This window comes from Schistocerca serialis, chromosome 2 (assembly GCF_023864345.2).
Source record: "Schistocerca serialis cubense isolate TAMUIC-IGC-003099 chromosome 2, iqSchSeri2.2, whole genome shotgun sequence".
NCBI lineage: Eukaryota > Metazoa > Arthropoda > Insecta > Orthoptera > Acrididae > Schistocerca > Schistocerca serialis.
In genome coordinates this window covers 188,437,915-188,463,093 of record NC_064639.1, presented here as the reverse complement: position 1 = coordinate 188,463,093, position 25,179 = coordinate 188,437,915, and the positions used below count along the sequence as shown (strand labels likewise).

The window sequence follows — 25,179 nt, the reverse complement described above, 5'->3', positions numbered from 1 at the left end:
ACGTGGCAAATTAAATCACTGATAAGTTACGGAATGAAGAGCTTCTCAAGAAAATTGGAGAGGAAAGAAGCAGTGACAGGAAGAAGGGACAGAATCGGAAATCACTGACAACAAGGAGCGACAGGATGGTAAAGCATGCGTCAAGACTTTAGGGAATGACTTCCATAGTACTATAGGGAGTTGTAGAGGGAAGAAACTGTAGAGGAAGACAGAGAGTGGCATACACTTAGAAAATAACTGTGGACGTAGGTTGCAAATGCTAGTCTGATATGGGAAGGTTGGCAGAAGGGAGGGATTAATGGGGGGCCCCGTCACAGCAGTCTGATGACGTGCCTTTGGGTAGCTGTTGTTTTCTTTCTAACATGGGAATCAACCGTTTCCAGACATGGATTCCTATGTAAAACGAGATCTCCTTAGTCCCCTCTACAAGCTCTTGAAGTGTGTAAGATGACTTGTGAAACACTCTGAGGTATCATTACTTGTAGTGTTACACTCCCGTAATTTTTGTGTAGATCCAGCTCATTCTTCCCTTTCACAACTTAGACCCGAAGCTAAATTCCTAGTCGATCTATATTAGTCCCAATTAATAATAAATAGAAATCTAGATGGCTTAATGAAAAGGAGATCGTGGTTAAGTTTAGGACCGGCCTCTGTGGCCGAGCGGTTCTAGGTGCTTCAGTCTGGAAACGCGCAATCGTTACGGTCGCAGGTTCGAATCCTGCCTCGGGCATGGATGTGTGTGATGTCCTTAGGTTCGTTAGGTTTAATTAGTTTTAAGTTATAGGGGACTGATGACGTCAGATGTTAAGTCCCATAGTGCTCAGAGCCATTTGAACCATTTTTGAACCATTTTAAGTTTTAGGAATCGTGAGCGATGTTGTATAGATGGATTCTCATTCTTGAGAAAATAACGTGTCGATGCTCTTATGCAAGGTAGCCTATGAGAGGGATAAGATAATAATAAAGATACTAGACTCGTATTAAAGAGGACCGAAGTTCAAATGACCCTTTGCCCGTCAACACATCGCTTTCTGTGGATCCCTGACACTCTCAAGGCAAATCCTGTGAGACTGATTGTCAATAGTACTCGTCCAGCTCCCTTCCTCATAGCTATGTTAGTAGTGACCCCGTCGTCGACAGGATTAAAACTCAGTTTTCATTTTCTCTCTTACTATGTTTGGGTGGACAGAATAAACATCTTTCCCAGAATGGGGAGAGAACATTTCTGGATATTTCCGCTACAGATAACTGTTTCGTGATTTCACACGGTTATATATTCTACCTAAGCACAGGCGAGGTATAGTATCTGATCAAAAGCATTCGGACAGCAGAAAGAGTGGGTCAGGAGAGGTCAGTCACTTAAAATTTGGACCAGGCATCAGACGTCACCTGCGTAACGAATTCCTCAGTAACATTACGCCCAAATAAAACGCTCAAATCGACTAATTTTGACGTGATGTTGAAGTGGAAACGCGAAGGAACAGTCACAGGTAAACTGACTCCAGGCAGGACTCCGAGCATTGCAAAAGTGCCTGAAATCGAGGCAAGGATTCACTCGTGAGTTCTACCAGCAGTTCAGCAAGTGCAGTGACTACCAGTAGGGAATTTAAACGGATGGGGTGCAATGGCCGAGCAGCACCTCATAACTCATACATTTGAGGTGCAATATAGAGGACTCTGCTGGATAGTTGATGACTGGAAACAGGTGGTCTGGAACGATGAATCATGCTACACTAAGTGACTGTATCGTAACATCCCCTTAGAAAAATTATAAGTGACTGTGCTGGTAAACTTCTACGTTATTTGATTTACAAACAGCGGAGCAAAACTGGAAGTCGATAGACAGATTTCTCATTACTTATACTGATCACCACTAAACTGACACACAATATTTTAGCGCAACGGAATCTGACTTTCAATAATCCCTACGAAAGAATGGCCCTAACTAACAATAATCTTTACCTTTCATGAATCACTTATCACAAAAATCTTCGTTACTCGAACTACTGCAATACAACGAGCGCCAATACTGCCTGCTAAATAAAAAATTCTAACTAATGAAGGCACTAACTACTGATAGGCATGGTCAGCAAATTAAAGATATTGATAGAGAACAAGCAATGTATTACCTTAATACTGGTCAGAAGGTAGAATATATATACATCAGTTCATGACATCCAGTCTTACAAATTTCCTTTTTCTGACGGACGCACGTCCAGATCGTCCGCTCTCAAAATTCTGTCATCTCTCTCCCCACATCCACCACCGCTGGCGGCTCACCTCTAACCGCTCAACGCTACGTGCTGTTCACATCCAACAGCCCAACAGTATGCAAGCGAATATTCTAACAATGAGTCCAACCAGCCACAGACTGCATACAGCACAGTCAGTAGCGGCGTTATCAACATAAAAACCTAAAGAGCCTTCTTACAATATAATGGAAGATTTGGATTTGTCGGAAGACTAGATGAAGTTACCTGCCATCATGTGTCAACAGTGAAGAACAGAGGAGATGGTGTTACAGTGTGGTCGCATTTTTATTGGTTGTACTTCTGGTACCCATATTACTCTTAGGAAAAGGTTGAATGTGGCATCATATGAACACACTTTAAAGCATGGTTTACTGTGTACAGTAGAGATTCAGTTTGGAGGCAACGGTTCCGCTTAAAAGACAGCATTACTCCTGAAATGGACTGGTGTGCAAAGACTTCCGACCTGAACCCAATGGAACAACTTTGAGATGAGTCAGAACGTCGAGGCCGCTCCAGTCATTAGCGCCACTACCTTCACTGGTTGCGGCTCTTGAGGAAGAACGTGTTGCCACTCTTCGCCAGAAATTCAGATACCTCAATGAAAGTAGAGTTCAAGACGTCAAGAACGCAAAACCCCGCATATTAATGTCCACTGATAAATGTCCAGATCCTTTTGATTAGATCGTGTACACTTAGTAGCGATGCGGCATTTTGCATTTGCCACTTCATATACTCGCTCTTCCATACACTATTATCTGTGCTATCGCCATCAATGCTCGACATCAACTCAGTAGCCACGCACAGATGGTGGGTGGCAGCACTAGCAGTTAAGGGTACATAAGGCGTGTCAGGGCGATGAGGATAACAGTGCATCCGTTGTCGTTATGCATTAGCAGAGCCATTTATTTACGCAAACCAAAGACTACGTTTTATTGATAGAAAACCTGTAACAGTTCTACTAAAGAGACGGCCTTCACTGTGCTTGTTCGTCCTCTGCTGGACTATTTTTGTTCTGTATGGGATCCTCACCAGACAGATAAGCTCACAGAAGGCCAGCTTTCTACTGTCGGAAGACAGGAGAAAGACTGTCATGGATATGATAAAAGAGTTTGGTGGTCATTAAGACAAAACGGTTTTTCGTTGAAGTGAGATCTTATAACGAAATTACAATGACCAGTTTTCTCCACAGAAAGTGAAACCTTTCTTATTATCGCCAACATACTTAGGGAGCAATGATCATCATGATAGAACAACAGAAATCTGAGCTCGTACAGAAAGATGTGTGTATTCTTTTTCCCCCCATGGTGTTAAACAGTGGAACGGTAGAGAAATATTCTGAAGGTGGTTCGAAAAATCCTTTACCACGCAATTAAGCGTGAATTACAGAGTAGTCACGTAAATGCAGATGTAGATGTTTTCTAAATCTACAATACTACCAACGTACATTTGCTTTCCATGGACTGTCTGCTGAGATTTTATAACAACGAAAATGTTTAGCTGAGATCTGATTCTTATGACAAAATTGGCAAAACTTTTGCTTCTTCGACAGAGCTTTTCCCGGTGTCTCATCCTCCCTCTTCCTCCGTAACGAGAGATCACGTCTGTGATTAGATGCTCGTTCACTGCTGCTGAGATGAATGATGCATTCCTTTTTTAATTTGTCCAAACATAATGATCTAATTCAAAGTCCGAAAACATTTCCTCAGTGATGTGTCACGATCAATTATTTCCTGACAGTCCGAGCTATCTCGTTTTTCTTTTCTTGAACCTGATAAAAGTTGCGGACTTTTCAGTGTGTGGTCGGATTTTGTGCGAAACATCTGATACACATGATTTGATTGTATTATTGTAGATTACTACTGACTAGGTACTCCGGGTACATATCCCAAAGCACAATGTTGTACAATTTTGGCTGTGTATAAATTTGTATGCGTTGATATGCTGGTTTGTGTTGTACCAGCTACTCCCTATTTGTGTGCTATAAACAAATGACATTTCCCTGGTTATATTATTATTTATTGATGCCTTTCCCTTATTATCCCACAATTTCCCTAATATCTTCGAAGTAGCCGTCATTAACGTTCCCTGGACCTAGGTAATAATGAAAATGTAATTTTTGTGCTTCTTGTGAACTGAAATAGTGGAGACTTTCTTCTCAAAATAATATACTTAGTTCTGGTTTAGCTTAATTCCAAGTACGATATTTTTCATTTATTTTCTAACAAGTATATGTACACAATATTAGCTGGAAATATATAACAAATCATCTGTCTTACATCTTCCTACAGTTGGCGAACGTGGGACAGCAGTCAAATGTTTCAGTTTGAAATGGCAAGCCTCAAGAATAAGATAATGTCTTTGTTGTTGACCTTGTATTGTATCGTTAGTACACTGCACTTATTATATGCCTGAAAATAGCTTCTGTGTGAAGATCAAGCGTTCATGGACGTAATCAGTAACGAAACAACAACAGTTTATTGTCACAATGCGGACAACGCTCCTAGCTCTAATGAGGTATAAGATCACATCAACTACGACGTTCTCTGCAAAAAAAGTTTCAGGTATATGAGGATCAGAAATCTAGTAAAAATCACGTTCTTCACTCTCTAATTCCGATTCCGTGTAATCCTTTGGGGACACTTGTTTAGTAACTCAGAGTCAGAGCAGTTTCTGAAAATTTACTTTACAATGACCATGACAATATTTAGCAGGAGTAATTAAGCGCATATACATACTTTGGTCGTTGGTACCTATTGTATTCGAACCAAGTGTCTGGTCCATTTAAACATAATCCATATAATGATTCAAGGTTTGTAGGCAGAGTACATTATACTCTTTGGAGTATACCATTCTAGTGTCATATGCACCAAAGCGAATTTTATTAGGTGTCATGTTCTATCGAAATCACGTAATCAGTAATATGTTATTCATAAACAACGAGCGAAAGAGGAGTGATGCGAGGAAAAAGAAATATTTTCACGAGCAAGACAGGCAAAGCATTCATGAACTGTTTTTAAACATTCAAACATAACTTCCCACAAATATTCTCTTTCGCTATATAAGGTACACTCTCAAGTTAACTACTAGCGATAAAAGACATAGAATTTCTGGTATTTGTACTGCCTGTCAATTGACGCATTTTATCATTGTTTTTAATTTTTCTAGTTATAAAAAGGAGATTAAAAAAGGATTATCTGAAGAATAATTACCATTGCGTTGAGTTTCTTTTGAGAACATGCCTCAAACTCATCATCTCTCTATACAACATTATCATTACAGGCCATGCAGCACAATATAAAATGTCCATTAATTTAACATGGCTCGCATAGCAGGGTTTGGGTCTCCTGAAAGAGTGCAGTATAATAATGTATTGCTTGTGCTTAAGAATAGTCCCTTCCAAGCCACATTAAAGTATGCTATGCGAGAAAAAATGAGCCTTTAAATATGTGGACTCGCGTTAAGTTTATGTAGTGCTAATATCTTGCCCCTACATATAAATGGGCAGTAGTATTATTCTCATATACATCACGAAAGGCTAGTTCTGAAATTTTTGGAAAAACCAACCTCGAATAATTTGAAACTTCATGGTTGAAGAATCTCTTACTGAAGTTTAATCAGCAATCACATAGTTCTTCTTTAGAATTCCAAAAATATTTCAGTTTACCCAATTTGAAATGGATGGCTGTGTATTACTCAGAGCTGCATATTGCCTAGAGAGCCTTCAATAATATTTCTACTGAAAAGACAATGCATCTGCTCGTTATTTCCTTAATGACTCGCAGTTCATTTTCTTTCCTATTTAATCTTTTAGATTTAACGTTGTAGCATCCACATAGCCATTCTGGTTCAAACTGAACGGTTTGGTCATATCGGTATGATTAAGTTTAGTAACTTCTATTTTATTGGTGATGGTACTTTAAAACAATACTGAGGACAGTCATCTAGTCATATTGATTACTATTTATATCTTGATAAATAGAGCTTAATTTCTCATTTGCGACATGTTCCTTATAAATGGTTGCACCACGTAAGAGCAGTCAAAAAGAGGTTCGTTTCCATCCATTCTGTCATTGCTACTACTGATGTTACACTGAGTTGCGGTTAATATTCGTTCTGGGAGATATGCTAAGTTTGAGATGCGGTAATATTCGTCCTGGGAGATATGCTAGGATCTACGAAGATCCCAGATAAATATTTTTATTAGAAGGCAACATATTAATTAAATAAAAGAAGACCCATGAAATTTAAGACTCACACTATTGAACTAATTATATATGTGTACCAATTCTAATACATAGAAAGAGGAAAAAATGTGTCACTAAAGGACGAGAAAATAGATTTCAAAGAAATCATCTCAGGTCACAAGTTGTATTACTGAACATCAAAGCCTGAATATCGTTCGAAGGTTATATATCAGTACACTGTGAACAGGGCTTTTTATAGATGGCAAGAGTATTTCCTGAAGATATATTTGCTCATATCAATTCGTGAAGTGCATGTAGTCGGTAACACGGAATCCTTCGGCAACGTACAGCATGTTCTGGAACTGCAAATCATGTGGTAAAGAATTTCATGAGGTATGAACCGATAGTAACTCCTGTAATAATTTTTACATATTGGTACCACATTTTTGGAGAACTGGTTGCTTTAGCAGAACACAGTAAATAAAACGTTAATGGAGCCTTTTCATTGCTGGTTTAATCAGAATTGATTTTTATTACACATAAGAACACTTCCATCAATTAACACAGTTAAAGTCAACTATAAAAGTAAAAGCTGAAATGCTTTAACGTTTCCAGGTGCGCAAATCTTGCATGACTAGAAAACACCAGGCTAAAAAAGGCCAGGCGGCCCTGGTGGTCCAGTAGGTTGAGGACCTCCAGTAGGCTGAGGTTCACCAGTTGGTTGTGGCCCTCCAGTTGGTTGGGGCTCTCCAGTTGGTTCAGGACCTCCAGTTGGTGGACCTGGTGGTCCAGTTGGTTCAGGACCTCCGGTTGGTTGACCAGTTGGATCAGGACCTCCGGTTGGTGGCCCTGGTGGACCAGTTGGTTGTGGCCCTTCAGTTGGTCCAGGAGGGCCAGGTGGAGTCTCTTGGCTGCGGCATGCTGATACCTGTAGTAGAATGTCATATTGTAAAGTACATCATATATGTAGATGAGTTTGAAGTGGTATTCCTTCTGAACGGAGATTAAGATTCTGCTAATGTAGTTTTGAAACAAAGACAATGAATCGCAGAAATTATGAATTGTGACTATTAGGACTGTATCATCAGATGCATCTTTATTCACTGACACAAATTAGAAATCAATCTTACTGTTTTATTACAGAAAGTGAATGAAAGAAGATGTTCAACGATTATTGATGATTACTTCAAGTAATCATAAAGAAATGTATGCATTGATGTCAATTTGAGTTAGTACCATGCCTTTATTTGTGTTTCGCCAGAAACACGTCACTGAGTTTGAACAAAGTCGTATAAAACGGCTTTGAGAAGCTGGATGTTGCTTACGTGACATTGCAGAAAGACTTGGCAGGAATGTGGACACTGCACATGATTTCTGGCAGCGATGGTCGCGAGAATAAACAATTGCGAGAAGATTGGGTTCCAAAGAGCCGTGTGGTATTACCTCGAGGGAAGACCATCGTGCTCGGTGTCTAGCTCAGGCACATCGTACAGCATCTGCAGCAGCAAGCTGAGCAGAAGTTGCCACCACAATGATAAAAACAACTGTTATAAATTGGTTAATTCAAGGACGGGTCTGCCGTAGATGCTCTGTAGCGTCCACTCGACTGACCCTAAACCACCGCCATTTGCGTTGTCAGTGTCGTGAAGCGAGAGCCCACAAGGGGGCAAGGCAAAAGGTTGTTGTGATCTCTAATGAAAGCTGGCTCCGCCTCAGTGCCAGTGATGGCTGTGTTTTGGAGACCATCCGAGTGTCTGCAACCTACCTAGTAGCGTGCTAGACACACGGGACCTACGACTGGATTTATGGTCTGGTGTGGAGTGCCACACTGTATGGCAGCACCAGCAGTCTCGTGCTCATCCCACGCACCCTGACTGGAAGTATGCACATCAGTTTGGTGATTCAACCTACAGTGCTCCCATCCATAAACAACGTTTACCAAAAGGATAACGCTGGTGCACATATTGCTGTTGTAACCACCTACGCTCTGCAGTATCCACATGTGCCTTGGGACATCATCGGTTGACAACTCTAGCGTCTTCCACAAACGGCATTGACCGACCTTGTATTGACCGACCAAATGCAACAGGCGTGCAACCTCATCCCAGAAACTGACATCCGTCATTTGTACAACACAATGCATTCCTGTTTGCGCGCTTGCATTCAACAATCTGACCGTTACATCGGTTACTGATGTACCAAGATTTGATATTTCCAATACCGTATCTCGGATTTACGTTAACGTGTGATATTGCAATGTTAATGATTTAAATATGTTACCTCGGCAATCTATTCCTGAAATTTCATTACTCGACATCATTTATTTTTTGGTGATGCGGTTTTCCCCGTCAGTATATAAGACTTGATTTCCCTTGCTGTCTACTATCAGAGTGGTATAAATAAGCAAGCGAACTACTCCTGGTAACGAGCTTCTAGTATACTAAATAATGCTCTTGCATAACATGTGCTACGTTGTTCAATTACTCGATAGCAATATTTTAGGGTTTTGATTCATGATTATTCCAAGTTTTATATTCGTGATTAATCGCTATGTTTGTTGAATTCTCATATTTACCTGTGTATCGTCAGAGTTGTACTACTCCGATTATTACCACAACATGACTGAAGAATAAGGATTGAATAATATCACTTGAAAATAGGCTCTTGTAGAGGGATTACTGATGTTGTACCTGCAAAGCTAGAGAAATTTCAACCTCTCTGAAGAAGTGACAAACGGCGACAAACGTATGCTGCAAACAGATGTTAAGAAATATCCTGTAATCTTTCATAAAAGATGTAGATATGCAGAAGCAAGATCATTAGAAGCATTAGAAGTGAAGTACCAGCTAGACACGAGGAAGAAAATCTGATGGTATTTTTCTACATTCACCGACCATCCAGAAAATTCCGAGACTGATTTTATTTCTGGCGTATAAGCGAATCAGCCCAGTAACTACAGTGGCAAACCGAACAACTAAAAAACACAGACATACATTTGACGAGTCAGTTCAAGCAGGTAAGTAGGCTGTGTCAAGTACATAGTCGACGTGCGACCGTACGGAGTAATTACTGTTGTGTCAGAAATCGCAATGGAGCAACAGCTCTAAGAGTTTAAGGCATTCTCGAGAATGTCCTGAAGAGAAGGAAAGTGTGTACAAGGTTTGTCCCATACGTCCTGACTCCTGAACGAAAGCGACGATGCCTGGTCACCTGCCGTGACTAGCTTGAAACGAAACACGTGGACAGTTCTTTTCTCGGACAAATCATCACTGCTGATGAGATTTCGTGTTATGAAATCGAGGCCACTGTAGAATGACATAGCGCAGAAATTTACAAGAAGTGTTAACGCTTTAACAATATAACGGACTTTCAAACCAATGGGACACAACAGTTGAACAACATGTCAAAGATAGATCTCGCTGACAGTTACTCATGGGTGTGTGGATGTTCTGTGCCTTGTAATCAAGTGTGGGAGTGGTACGTTGGATACCTTAAGCATTAAAACCACCATCTTAATTTTTCTGTACTTTGTACTAATATAATCTCGAAACTTTTTGGACTGATGTTTTACGATTTTTTAAATCCGCCAGTAATAACGTGTGGATGCTCAGACACGGATTTCCGCTGTTACCCTCGCAAATATTGATCCAGTAAGAAGGAGGATGCAGATTATTTACTGATATTATGCATGATTCACACGAAGTTGATGAATTTGGTACAATCTCACAACTGTTTTTATTTGTACGTATGGAACTAATATGAAGTCGCTTAAAGAACCGACAAAGTTTCAAACACTATCCAGCCCTTAGATTCGAGAATGGCTTGCTACAGGTAGAAAATTGTGGTACATTTTGAAGCATTCAGTGTTTGTAAGTGGATGTGAAAATAAGTACCAGTAAAGGTACGTAGAGCACAAATTTAGATAAAGTCTCAGTCCTTACTACTCACCACAAGACACAGGAGAAGAGCTGCCACTGTTGCCCTCATGTTGATGGAAGTGCTGAGGTGATCCCGTGCTGCAGAGCTTTTATAAGGCTCGCCACTGCGTGATGTGAAGTACTCGTGATTCCGTGACCAAAGGGACTGAGCAGAGACTGCCTCCCAAATGCGACAGTGAAGGATCTGGTATAATCACAAGGTCACAGAGCACTGCTGCGACTAACAGAATATCTTATTGTCGCTCAGTTTTTCATCGACACCCAATGTTCCTAGATGTCTGCCTCAAAGAAATAATAAACCAACAAGTCATGACGTAGCTGGCAGCGGAGACTTTACGAAGCTTCGTCGATAAAGAAAATAGTAATGTGATAGCGGAGGTGACATACAACAATATCTGACAAATGTGATTTCATGAAGTATGTGTATGCTTCGGTACCGTGGTATCAATCATTTCAATGACTAATATAGCTGTAGCTGCCTTGTACAAGTATATATTTGAAGTAAATCATCATTGCAATTTGTAGGGTAGGCATCCTGAAACTGTTAAATAAAGTATGGTTCTAATGGTTCAGGATTGGATCCTCCTTCGGAATGAGTGTGGTTAAAAACCCTGCCCCGCCATACAGACATATGTCCTCCATTGATGCCATAATGATGAATGCTGAAATGCTTCCTGTGGTAAGGACACTTCACAATTTCTACCCCAAGTTGATCCATTCCAAGCTTGTGCTCAGGCCGTAACACATTCGTTGTCGTGACGTTAACTTCGAATCATTCTTTCCTTCTAGTCTGTATTCCACAACTATGACTCCTGGAAATTTGTTTCGTGGTGCAGGGCAATTGGCAATAAGAATCTCTCTTCGCGGATTAGTGCGTGAGAAAAGTTCTTGTTTTCTTGGTTCGGCCCTCGTGAACTGCTTTTTCTACTTCTGCCCCAGAACCTCTTCATCCTTATCTTCCGCCCTCCTTTCGAGATCTTCCGTATGATTTTGTCGGTTACATTGGTGACTCTCTGTCGTTTCCTGCCCTTCTCTGTCATTGATATCTGGTGCATTGCAAAATATATGTGTATTTGCCTTCTCAGTTTTTGAACTTCTCAGTCTTGACCAGTCCTTCCTGAGTTTAACAACCAGATTGCTACTTGGCTCTCCCCTTGTCATACCCATTTTTTTTCCATACTCTTTCGGTCATTCTGTCGACATTCATCCTCATGACATATCCTGCGAATCTTGACCTTTCCAGTCTGACTTTCCACCTACTAGTTGCAGGTGCACCCGTGGTCTAGGGCTGCACCCCAAATGTGATATAATAGAAGCACCAGAAATATGGGCGGTGCCATATATGGCGGGCTGTGAACGTTCCTAGTCTTGACACTAATGCACGCTGTGGTATGTCCCCGTCAACGGGAAACAATCGTTGTTGTCTCCACCAAGATCACCTCGCCGATTCTGCGCTTTGCGGGGTGGAAATCACCAACAGTAGATGTCTGGCAGTTGGTCCAGCGAATTCAGGCTTTCCTCAAACGTTCCTCTGTTGCACTATTTACACCACACATGACACCTTTGTTCCAGGATTACGTGTAATACCGGCAGACGAATATTCACTGTGTGAATTGATTCCGTGCCCTTGCAGTACAGTATTATTTTACAATTGGCAAGAAATGTGTTCTCTACTTTTGGACTTATGCGGTCACAAGACACTGCACAGGCAGTACTTCTCCATCTTCCTCTGGAGTGCTTCCTACGACCAGCCACCTATCTGGAATGACCCAGCAAAAAGCAGTTGATCTCGTCAGATGCCCAATTTTTCGATATTTGACACTATGATCCTCCTTCATTTTCGAGAAGGCGGTTATGGATTTCTCACTGAAAAAAAGCAACATGATACTTAAAATGAAAAAAAAAGAAATCTCCTCTGTTACAAACGTTACCAAAAAAAATCAATATGATCAGTAGAAGAAAAAAATACCTTCTTCTCTCTTACAAATATGTGACACCCTATCGCCCCTTTCCTTGCCACCGTTGTTAAGTTTAGGTAGAGCTAATGGGAGAGGCGTAATTAGGAGTACATGTCTGTAATGGCGTATATGTTACTTTTTCTTTTACTGTCAAAGTGGCGGTGGCAAATAGATCCTTCCTCCGTGTACGTCGCTTTATAATCAGGAAAAGAAGGAGGACTAGCTGCCATCTGTAATAAACAAAACTGTGAGAAGAAGAAAGTATAGAGCTTTAACCATTGATCAAAACGTCCTGGGTTCCAGGTGCGAACCTCGTCACTGCTTAAATTTTGATTTAAAGTCATCAGCAGTGGCAGCCGAAGACTTCTAGCATAAGAAGTCACCCTCATTCTGCCAATGTCGTTGTCAAAGAGGGCGGAGGGGAGAAAAGAGATCCAGGGCACTCTCTTGCCCCATGGTGTAGGAGACTGCCCCTAGAAGATGGAAGAATCAGCAATAATTAGCGGCATGAAGACGTAGAAGGCAATGGAAACCACTGCATTAAAGGCACATAATGTGTATCGATAGTACATGAGACCTGTAATCGAACAAGTGTCATCATAATCTCTCTATAGGCAAAAGATTCTGGAACAGTCCCCCATCCAGATCACCAGGAGAGGACTGCCAAGGAGGGAGGTGACCATTGACCATGAGAAATAGATTTAATGATCGATGAAAGGTTCTAAAAGTCGGGGTGTGGAACGTCAGAAGTCTGAACATGATAGGAAAGCTAGAAAATCTGAAAAGGGAAATTCTAAGGTTCAGTCTAGACACAATGGTGTTCAGTGAAGTGATGTGGAGAGAAGACAAGGATTTCTGGTCAGACGAGTATTGGGTAATATCAACTGCAGCGTAAAATGACAGGAGTGGTATATATAGGAAGACTCCAGCAAAAGCATAGTTATTCGAAGATTTCGAAATCAAATATCGGACTCTAAGTTGTACCAAGGAGCAGATAAAGATCCTGATCACAATTTAGTAATGTTGAAGAGTAAGCTGACGTTTAAGAAACTAGCCAGGAAAAATCAATGCATAGGTCATAAGAACTGACTCAGCAAACAGAGAGGCCGAAACGATCTTCAGAGAAATTAAAAGCAAAGACGGTAACATTAAGAATGCAGTCGGAATATCACTGTTAAGCAAGAGTCTGCAAGTGGGAGAATTATCGCACAGCTCATGCATCAAAGCTGCTGACAGGAATAATATACAAAATAATAGAAAACGAAATGAGCATCTGGTAGATGACGATCGGTCTGGGTGTAGGAAAGGCAAAGACACGTCGGAGGCAGTTCTGATGTTGAAGTTGATAATGGCAGCAAGGCTGAAGAAAAATCAAGACACGTTCACAGGATCTGTTGACCTGAGAAAAGCGTTCGACATTGTAACATGGTACAAAATGTTCGAAATTCTGAGAAAAATACGGGTGAAATATTGGAAAAGACGGGTAATATACAGTACGTACAAAAACTATGAGGGAACAATAATACTGAAAGACTAAGAAACAAGTACACGGATCACTGTAAAATGGGTGTAAGACAGGATGTAGTCTTTCGCCCCTACTTTTCGATCTGTACAACGAACAAGTAATGACGGGAATAAAAGGTAGGTTCAAGAGCCGGGTTAAAACTGAAGGTGAGTGGATACAATGATAAGATCCGCTGATACCATTACTGTCTTCAGTGAAAGTGAAAAAGAATTACAGGTTGTGTTAATAGGAATAAATAGTACTATAGTGAGCTGTAGAGGGTGAAACCTGTAGAGGAAGACAGAGACTGGCATACACCTAGAAAACAACTCTACACGTAGGTTGCAGGTGCTACTCTGAGATGGAAAGGATCGGACATGAGAGGAATTTGTGGTGGTGCCACATCAAAGCAGTTACAACTCTGATGACGTGCGGCTGAGTAGCTCTTGTTTTCCTTCTAACATGGCAATCAACCGTTTCCAGACATGGATTCCTATGTAAAACGAGATCTTCTAAGTCCCCTCTAGAAGCCCTTGAAGTGTGTAAGATAACTTGTGAAACACCCTGTAGGTTGCATTACTTATAGTGTTACACTCCCGTAACTTTTGTGTACTTCCAGCTAATTCTCCCCTTTCACAACTTAGAACCGAACTTGAATTGCTATTCACATCGAAAGTAGCTATCATTAATAAGAAATAGAGATCTAGATGGCGTATACCAATGGAGATCCTGGTTTCATGACGCATACCGTAAGCTGTAAAAAACGCGAACGATGTTGTATATATGGATTCACAGTCTTGAGAAAAGAACGACTCGATGCTCTTATGCGAGGTAGCCTATGAAAGGGAGAAGATAATAAGATACTAGACTCATATTAAGGAGGCAGAAGTACAAATGGGTTTACCTCCGTCACGATTTCGTTATGTGTGGATCCCTGACACTCACAAGGCAAATGCTGTGAAAGTGTTTGTCAATAGGACTCGTCAAATTCCCTACCTCCTGCTAGGCCTATCACAGATATGTTAACAGTAACGAAACGAAATTAAATCACAATTTTCGTTTTCTCTCTGTATATGTTTTACTAGACAAAATAAACATATTTCCCAGAATACTGTATGGGGAAAGAACATTTCTGGATATTTCCCTTACAGATAATTGTTTCCTGATTTCTCACGGTTATGTATTCCACCTAACCACAGGCGAGATATAGTATCGGATCAAAAGCATTCGGACACCCTTACCTAACGCAGAAATGACCAATAGATGTCATGAGAAGCGGACCTGTAACTATAAAAGAAGGCAGGGAGTATATTTTTGTCAACAGAAAAGCAATAACAGCAGAATGTGTCGATCAGGAGATCTCAGGCCCTTCAGATTTGGACCAGGCATCAGATGCCACCTGAGTAACGAATCCCTTAGTAACATTTACATCTTAATAAAGCGCTCAAATCGTCTAATTGTAATGTGATGTTGGAGCGTGTAACTCGTCTTCTTATATTACTATGTTTTGCTATTGTCATTGTTAGAACCTTTATTCAGTGGGTCGTCGAAATTTTGAAATAAAAGTTATTGTGGATGTCGCGTAATAAATATTTCGTGTGAAGCGCTGTTGCGACACAGGCAAAGATCAATTGTGGAAACTAAGCCACTGCATATTGCAAATAATGTTATTAAAGAATGCGGTTGACTGACTACATCTAATAAGAGGGCACGTACATACGCGAATGAGTGGGAAAAAATAGCGTTAATACTGTGTAGGAAATGAGTCTTAAATATAATTACGCTTGTACACACTCAAATGTATGCGAACATACGAACGGGATATAGGCACGTACATTTTGAGTGCAATCATCCCCATTGGCCTAGATAAAAAGAATTACAGTTAAATGCATTTATTCATCTTAGAACGTAAATGCGTGGACTTCGAAATTAAGTGAAAAGGAAGACTGGAGGTGCTGAATGTCGTGGCAAATATATTGACGGTAGCGGCCACGAAATGAAAAAGACGAACACATTCACGTACCTCTATTACTGAGCAGCGTCGCCGTGAAGATAGTCGCCTCCATCTAAATTCTGTGCACAAAATTAAAATAATAGTAATGATTTTCGAGAATTTTAGGAGCTGGGACCCATGTTATCACAAAATACGAAATCGCTCTGCTTCAAAATCACTTTCATTATTTAACCCAATTTTATCATTAAGAAACAGCACAACACGTCTTAACACTAGGACAGGATAACAGCGAAAGCTAACTTATTCTAAAACTAATAAACGAAGAGCATAAATCTTCTTTTGTTCAGCAAATGCTTTACGCATTAATCTCTGGTAGTTGTACTACTGCATCTGCTTCCACTCGTCGTACACCTTGCCTGTGAGAAGGGACCACAGGGCATCTGCTACGGTGACTGCAAGAAGGTAAGTACTGCACTTTATTATTTAGCTTTCCAACGGCACACTGACCTACACTTTGCAGAAACACTCGTGCCGTAACAGGCTTTCTCGATTTACCAAGTCTTCGGTATTTCGAAGGAGAAAGCATGTGGTATAATAGTATTCTCACTGGTTCCTATGCGTATATCTCATATGTCACTGACACTGAATAACTCACTGTCGTTCGGTAACTATACACCGTCCCGTTGATTTTCTTCCTGTCCCAAAAAAAAAAAAAAAAAAAATAAAATAAAATAAAATAAAATAATAAATAAAAAAATAAAAATTTTAGCTAATCAGACCACTGACTGGTTTTCAGTAGTTTATGCCTACGTTCGTTATTTGCTCCTGTATTCTCTTTCAAAACTTTATCGGGGTACATATTGCTCAAAATATTTCATTATAGTTGGTAGGTAAATGTGTTCACAGAACATACGTGCTTCTAATGCTACAGTTCGTAATCGCGATACTCTCTGACATCTCACAGGGCATAAGAGAACATGTTTTCGTGAACAATAGCACTTCCCTAACTTAGGATCGTGCTATAGACGCACTTTCACATTGAAACAACATTACAAAAATTGAATGCACAAAAAGTGCTTATAGAAATTTTCTCCAAATGAGGCAAAATCTGTTCATTTACTACCTGCGAGTTACTGTGAGGGAAAGAATTCCATCTTTACGTCACCCAAGATTGTAACAACGCATGGTACACATCAACAACAAGTAGAAACCAATTAAAAAGCATATAAATAAATAAATCACTAACTAAAATTCATACATAAATAGAAAAACTAAAATGTTAGGCAGTACGAACAACAGAGTGATAATGGAGCTTGGCCACTATACGCTATACTGCTTTCTGTGTCTGTGTCTGTGTTTGTTCATGTTTAATATATATATTTGTCGAACGTGACCTAAGTTCTTTCTTACTCTAATTCTTCACTAAGCGTTTCCAACTCGGGTTGGACAAAATATTGTAAACAAAAGGGAAAATCAGTGCACACATTGCTCTAAAGTCAGCATAGATTCTTGGTACACTCGTGCCGAAGATAACACCAATTATCAAAACTTTCTGGTGTTACTAAGTGTCAAGTGTGTACTTCTAAGTGATCTTGGTAATATTCTGTAACGTAGATCGTAAGTCGTAGTGACGTAAGAGTAATATAGTTGCTTCTCTTCGCCGATTGAAGTCTCGTAGCATCTCGATGAACGCCGCCTGTAAAGAATTAAGGTTGTTTCGGCGTTGTCCAATTTCTCTACCCGTCAGTTTCCTGTAACTTACCTTGTACATATTTCTTTTACTTTATTCTAGAAGAGACGGTATTAAGTATGCCTAATATCATGTTTACAAATCGTACCTCAGCAGTGTACTTGCACTCAAACGTATGTATAAAGTTGAAAAATTAGTTTTTGTTTCAGTAAGATGACACTAGCTTTGTCTTTTTTTAATTCCTAAACGCTACCTTTGAATGCACTTTACTTAGATCAGGTTGTCGCGCATATGGTGTATAACATGCTAAACTTTCATTAGCAGCCAGAAATCATGTAATCGTCGGACCATAAAAAAATTTAATATCGTTTTGCTCGATGTATTCTTAAATAAAGCCTGGTGGTGCGGACACGCAAAAAAAAAATATCTCTGCAACATGGCATGTACTTGGGAGACCGTATACACCTTAGGGAGTCCAATATTTTCTGTAACTTAACCTGTACCGTACAATCTTTAAACACAAGTTGCCAAAAAAAGTCTGTGCTAATTGTTCGCTCCAGAATCCTTTCTACATAAGCTTAAAACTAAAGTACCACTGTGATCAGAAGCTATTCAGTCAACCTTCGAAGTACATCCTATGTTAACAGTGCTAGTCATCAATTGACATGTATGTCCTAGCTTGCTTGTGTATTGAGTCCACAATCACTGACAAATGTAAACAGAAGTAGTGAAATGCTCTGATTCACGTAGGTGCATAGGAAGATATACCTACTTTAACCTAACCGTATTTCTTCTTTTTGCCATAGTTTACTTATTTCACTAGATATAAAGTGTGATACTTAAACATGGTGGAATTTCCTCAAGTCTCTGTGAGCATAGAGTCTTCTGATTTTACCATTGTGAGGCTACTCAAGTAAATAACATCCGTCATGCGGAATATGTACAATAATATGCGGACCAGTATATCTTATTTGCCACTTGGCGTTTTTCTTGGCTGACAGAGAAGATTTCACATGGGTCTTAAGTAATACTTTTTCTCTAACCACAAATCTGGTAACACCATGTAGCCGTTTGTCAAAATGTTTCTTACGGCGTTGAGCTTGTTCTGTAATAGAGATCAATACCTGTCTTACCTTCTCATTTAAATCTCCAGGTTGTCTTGGAACAGATGGGCTGGGGTTAACCCATTCATTGTTTTCTTTCCTATTGTATATTAATTCCGACAGTGTAACTGTTGTTTCGTAAATCAGAAGATTATTTACTACCTGTTCAAAATCGTTTAAGTATTCAATCTATTTAGACTGTTTGTTGGCTACATACGTCCTCATGAACCTGTTCAATTCACGAAAAACTCCTTCTATTGGTTTGGATTGCGGGCTATATTTGGATATCAAAATTTGTTTCACTTGCTGCTCTTTTAGAAATTGTTTCCAAGCATGGCATGTAAAATTGGTTGCATTATCTGATAAGATCGCCTGCGGTTTCCCAACAGACGTAAAGTAGCCATTTAGCATACGTCTAATAATAGGCTTACCTGCGGTTGTTTTTGTGGCATACAGTTTCACATATTTCGAAAATACATCATATACACCAATTACTTATTTCACCCCTCCTCTTGTAGAGTGTAAAGGACCCATAGCATCTATGTATAACAGCTCTAGAGGGTTTTTTGGTAAAATTAGGATGTAACTCTGTCTCGCAGTTCAGATTGACAATCTTAGCCTTTTGACAAACAATCCAAGTTTTCAAAATTTGTTGTGTGCGTCGAAGCATATTGGGAAAATAGCAGTACACATTCAACTTTTTACAGCACTTGCGGGCACCGTTGTGTCCCCAAGTGGAATGAATATGCCAAATTAAACTTTCCTCACACGCTTCGAGTACACAAACGCACCACACATCGCTGCTTAGGTTTCTCATATAGAATAACACATCTTAATACAACTTGTAATGCTGTCGTACAGGTGCAGGTGGGTTATTGTTTAACTGAAATCTTTCTTCCACCGCCCATCTTCTTCCTGCAATTTCGCCATGTTGTTACACATATCCAAAAAATATTTTCTAAATTTAGTTTCGTTTATGAGCATAACCTTAAACTCGGGTAATCCTTGGGGTAACCGTGACAGTGCATCAGCGATTACGTTGTCTTTGCCCTTCACATATATAATTTCAAAATCATAAGACTACAAAAACAAATTCCACTCCAAGATGATTATGTAATAACTTACATGTGAGTAAAAAGCTTATCGCCTGGTGGTCACTGTAGACTCATATATGTTTGCCAAACAGACAATAATTAAATTTCTTGCATGCCCACAGAATAGAAAGGGCTTCTAACTCAGTGGTAGAATATCTGCGTTCACATTCTGATAGTGTGCGTCTAGCAAAACCAATAACTTTAACATTGTCTGTGCCCCCACCTTCGTCCAGCTGAAACGGACAGGCTCCTAATCCCGAAAATGAAGCATTTGCCGCTATACAAAAGTCTTTGCTCATGTCAGGATGTCCTAAATTATTGGAGTTTACCAAAGCATGTTTTATACTATCAAAATCAACTTGGCACTGTTGCGTCCAGTTCCACTGCTTGTCCTTCTTTAATAACCCTAATAATGCAGGGCTATTGAGCAATTGGTTCGGAACGAACCGGCGGAAAAATGAACACAAGCCTACGAATGCCTTTTGCTGTCGCTTTGTGCAAGGGGCTGGAAATTTTTTTATCGCTCATAGTTTCTCAGGAGCAGGCTTTATGCCAGCGGACGAAATTATGTGACCGAGAAATTTGATGTCTTTTCTTACAAATTTAGATTTCTTAAGGTTCGCTGTAACACCAGCTGCTGAAAACCTCTGTAACATCCTGCCTGCAAATATGAATGCTGTGTATTTCCTACTTTTAGGTGATAGGGGAATTTGCCAGCACGAACTACGGAGGGCGACACTAGATAAAAATTGTACTCCGTGGAACCGCTGCAATTGTTCTTCTAGGTTTTCAGGTCGGGTGGCTACCGGAACAATAACCTTATTGATTTCCCTGGCATCGAGAACAAGTCTCACCGATTTATCCGCTTTCTTTACTGCAAGCAATGGACTGCAATATGGCGATAAGGAGGTCTCTATAATGTTCCATTCAAGCATTCTTCTTATCTCCTGGGCCACTGCCTCTCTTTCTCACCACGGTATGGAATAAGTGTTTTTGCAGAACGTGTCGTGGGGCGGGACATCCATGCGATATTGATGCGTTCTAATAACTCCAGGTTTCTTGTCGAACACGCGTACATAACGTAACAATACACTTCTGAGGTCGTCCTTTTGTTGCTGAGAGATTCCTGTGCATTCTGATATTTTATCCTCAAATTTGTGCTGCTCTACTTGCTGACGCCACATTTCGTTCGAGTCATGGCGTCGAAGGTGTTGATTTTTGAAATTTGGATGTATATAGCTTGACAAGGATTTGCGTTGTTACTTTTGACTTTTATAAAATCTACAGTACAGTTCTTCCCGTTTATAAACAGATAACACTTCCCAGTTTTTAGGTCAATTTTTGCACATTTTTCCCTTAAGAAATCCATGCCAAAAATACACCGTTCAGTCAGTCCTTCCACTACTAGAAAAATTGCCTGAAAAGCAATATCTTCAATTTGTATTTCGACTATGGTTTGTACCTTAATTAATTTAGATTTTCCACCTATGGCTCCGAATATCCTGCAGTTCTGCACTGGATAAGTCGGTAAAGGTTTGTGGCTGTCAATCTCTTTAAACAATGCCTTCGAAATAAGACTAATTTTTGCGCCAGTATCCACGGGGATATGAGTGGGTATTTTTCCTAATATAGCCTTCATGCTAGCTTGCACTATACCATCCTCTTCATGCAACTGTGGTTCTCGCTCATTGGTTAACAAATCACGCATGTCCGTTTCATCTTGATATCTTAGCAAGTTATTACCATGGTAGCATGGATCGCCCCCACGACTATTCATGGCCAACATTGGGGAGCATAATAAGGCCCCATTATTACTGTTTGTAGGTGTTTCGTTCGTCACTTCTGTAATATCCACCCCCGACGTGTTGTTACTCCATTGCACATTGCGATCATGATTTTGCCCTGAGTTTACAGGCGTAATGTTACTTTGAGCTTGGGACTGATTGTGTTGATTGCTAATCGGGTACTGCCACTGCACATTTCGTGGGTTAGCCGTGTTGTTGCTAAAGTGAGGCTGAAAATTACTGTCAGCGTTTCCCCACTGATTTCCGTTATCGTTCCTATTCCAGTTTCGCTTCCGGTTACCGGAATAGAAGGAGTAGTTTCTGTCCCCATTTTTTCTTTTTCGTTTGAGTCCTGGATTAAAATTTTGATTATAGTTGTTATTGAAATTACCTCCCTAAATCGGGCCTGGCATATGCGCTGCGGCGGCGGAGTCGACAAAAGCCGGTCGTGACTCAGCCGCGCACGCTACATTGTTGACGCCGTACTGCGGCTGGCGCTACGCAGGCTGGTTGCCACCGCTGCTACGGAAATTATTTTGATTGGTGTGGCTTTCTCTTGCATCTTCATTAATTAAGTCAGTCCAAGGCAGACAGAAAATACTCCAAACTGCTTTCGGGTACTTGTACTAGCTTTTCCCGAATATTTAGCGGTAGTTTAGCTTTCAGAATGCGTAGGACGTCCATGTGTGTGTCACTGGTTCATCCCAGAATCTTGTTTTACTTAAATATTTACTTTCTGAGTGATCCAAATTTTGGATTATATTGTTCAGGGTTGAATAAGGTTTTCTTAATCTCTCTTGTATGCCATGTCACCAACACTTTGAAAGAAACGCGTTTTCAAACTGTTCTAATGTCTGACAAGTTTCTGACATTTCCATCGCCCATAACGCTCCATCGTCTTGGATATAGCCAGTAACATAATGTATCTTTTGCTGTTCCGACCACGCTTTAGGCAATACATTTTTGAATGACTTTATAAAAACTACCGGATGCACGGATTTTTTTCCGGATAAACACTTGAAATTGACGGTGTTTTATAAGACTCTCTTCTAACAAAACTGATGAGAAAGTGGGTTCAGCTATCTGCTGTTCCCTTCTTTCGTCACGGTGTCGTTGGTTCTCGTACACCTCATAGTTTGGTGAATACACATGTACATTCGGGGTAGGATGTTCACTGACTGCACTATCGCTCTTACCTGTGGGTATGTTGTCAAGTTCTTCTGCTGCATGTTGGTTTCGTTCTTTCATCGTACCAAGTTTCCTGTTTAGTTGCTCGACTATTTGATTCTGCCAACCTGGTAAATCCTGTGTCAAAGTTTTCTGTATCTGGCCCATGGCAGTTTGCATATGTTTTGTGTAGTGTATACTTGCTCCATTGTGTTACTTATTGCTTTTTGTAGCTCTGTTTCTAGAGTACGGTTTATGTGTGTGTCTTTTTCTTCTAAAAAGTCCTCAAATTGCTGTTTCTGATGTTTTGTTAAGTCCTCAACTTGACTTACAGGTTCCTGCATTTTTGTTTTGAGCTCGGTTTGCTGTACACTCATGGCATTGAAATTTTCAGTTAACTTGCTTATCTGATTTGGCGCATCCTCAACTGTGGTTTTCAAATTATCAATATCCCGATTCATACAGTTTACATCTTCACGCACCACTTCTATTACCTGATCCGCTACCTCTCTTTTTAATTGTGTCAGTTGTGTCGTCAGGTTATTGTCCATTTCAGTAAGGGTTTTTACATCACTGTCTAGCTTGTTCAGTTAGTCTCTTACATTCCCTACCTGTGCTGTGACATTTTCTATCTGTGTATTCATTTGGACTGTTACAGACCCTATCTGTAAATGCACTTATTCGTCTTAGAACGTAAATGCGTGGACTTCGAAATTAAATGAAAAGAAAGACTCCAGTTTCTGAATGTCGTGGCAAATATATTGAAATTGACGGTAGCAGCCACGAAAGGAAAAAGATTAACACTTTCACGTACATCTACTGTTGAGCAGCGTCGCCGTGAAGATCGTCGCCTCCATCTAAATTCTGTGCACAAAATTAAAATAATAGTAACAATTTTCGAGAATTTCAGAAGCTGGGACCCATGGTATCACAAAAGACGAAATCGCTGTGCTTCACAATCACTTTCACTACTCAACCCAATTTTATCAGTAAGAAACACGTCTTAACGCTAGGACAGGATAACAGCGAAAGGCGCAGAACACCAATATAGTAAAAGTGCAAAGACCACGTTATTATACGGAAACACAGAACGACACTTCAATACGAAAAAATATGGCACGAAAATCTCTTACGTTTATTTCTAAACATGCGAATTAGATGACAATATTTGAATGTGAGCCGCATAGTGCAGTAATAAAGGTTTTTGAGACCTTGCAAAGTAATATATAAGAGAAATCTCAATCAAAAACAAACATTAACTACTCCTAGCTGCAGTTTACATTGTGAAAATTTTCTTAAATTACGACGTCACCTTTTGACTGTGATTTTTTTTTTTTTTTTTTTAACTCAATATTGCGATTTTGGCCGTGTGGCCATTATCATGTGCAAATAAATGAGCTTTAGCACATGTCAGACTAAAACATCATCTGACATTGCATGCATATATAAATGATTTTTAGGTTTCCACATATCCTAAAGCACATTATGTCCACTCGAATGACCAAAAGTGGAGTAGTAGGTTACACAAATAAATAACTGCACAGCTAAAGGATAACCAATAGGTCATTTACAAAAAAATATATGCTACAAACCAAGGATATACTGTAAATTCTGTTGATTGTTATTTATGGATATTCAGTCATCTAAAATTAAACTTCTACACAGTTCAAATAAATTTATGAAACACACAAAATACTACGTTACATCAACTGAAAAAGAAATTGGGAGCAGAGCAGGTAGACACTCCATGAATGTAGCCAAAATGTTTTTCCAATGAGACATACAAAGAAAATGAACTGCACTACATAACATTTTTTTTCTTTTTTCCCCAACTTGGCAGTTATTTTGGCAACATCCATCATGTTTAAATAATTAAAGAAGACGCTGGTACAACATTTATATTTAACATTTTTATTTATTTACTTCCTCTTTGAAAACTTTGTCTGGTACACTACTTAAAATTAACACAAATTCCCCTTGAAAGCACTTTATTCATTTTACTTTTAGAGTCCCATCATCACATCTAGAAAGTGTTAAGTTATGTTCCTGCTGAATTACCAGATTTTGTCATAACTAATCAAAGGCATGATTTTGATACGAGGACATGTAATTCTCTGCTTTTAATACAACATTTGTATATGTATAGGGAGCTTACTCTAATTGTACACATAATAAACACTGAAACACAAAGTATTTTAACATGATTTGAACTTCTTTTTAAGTTGTTGCATACACAATTTCCTCTTGTTTGTAAATTTCTTTTCTTTCACATTCTTATATATTATAAATGAAATACTTGTCTTCAGAAGTCTCTCTTCAATGCCATGTTTATTACAAATTGTTATATGAGACAGATCAAATGTTTTTTTTTAATTATCATGTAGTCTTGTTGTGTGACCGTGACTATTTAGATACTCATACAGCTGATTATAGAGTGCCCTTAGGAAAATCATGATTCTTTCACTTACATATTTCAAATGACAATGCTCCTCACTATTCTCTTTAAATGAAGTAAACAAATGATTTTCAGTCACAACAGAGGAGTAGAGAC

General features: G+C 39.6%; 2 protein-coding genes across 39 annotated transcripts in view; one reads left to right on the top strand and one right to left on the bottom strand.

Moving 5' to 3' along the window:
* LOC126456897 (proline-rich protein 2-like) overlaps positions 1 to 25,179 on the top strand; it is a 739,962-nt gene that overhangs the window by 3,956 nt on the left and 710,827 nt on the right. The window lies entirely within an intron of this gene.
* Positions 1 to 25,179, bottom strand: part of LOC126456902 (proline-rich protein 2-like) — a 494,957-nt gene that overhangs the window by 111,510 nt on the left and 358,268 nt on the right. For 3 of the 24 annotated variants that reach the window (XM_050092784.1, XM_050092791.1, XM_050092817.1), the window contains one exon: positions 7,079 to 7,364. The exons of 15 other annotated variants lie outside the window; for them this stretch is intronic. In XM_050092784.1, the coding sequence (XP_049948741.1) occupies positions 7,086 to 7,364 (279 nt within the window). In that variant the 3' untranslated portion in view covers positions 7,079 to 7,085. Of the gene's footprint in view, positions 1 to 7,078; positions 7,365 to 10,384; positions 10,506 to 25,179 lie in introns of those variants that run through there. 6 more of the 24 variants (XM_050092815.1, XM_050092790.1, XM_050092800.1 and 3 more) reach the window with 6 other exon arrangements.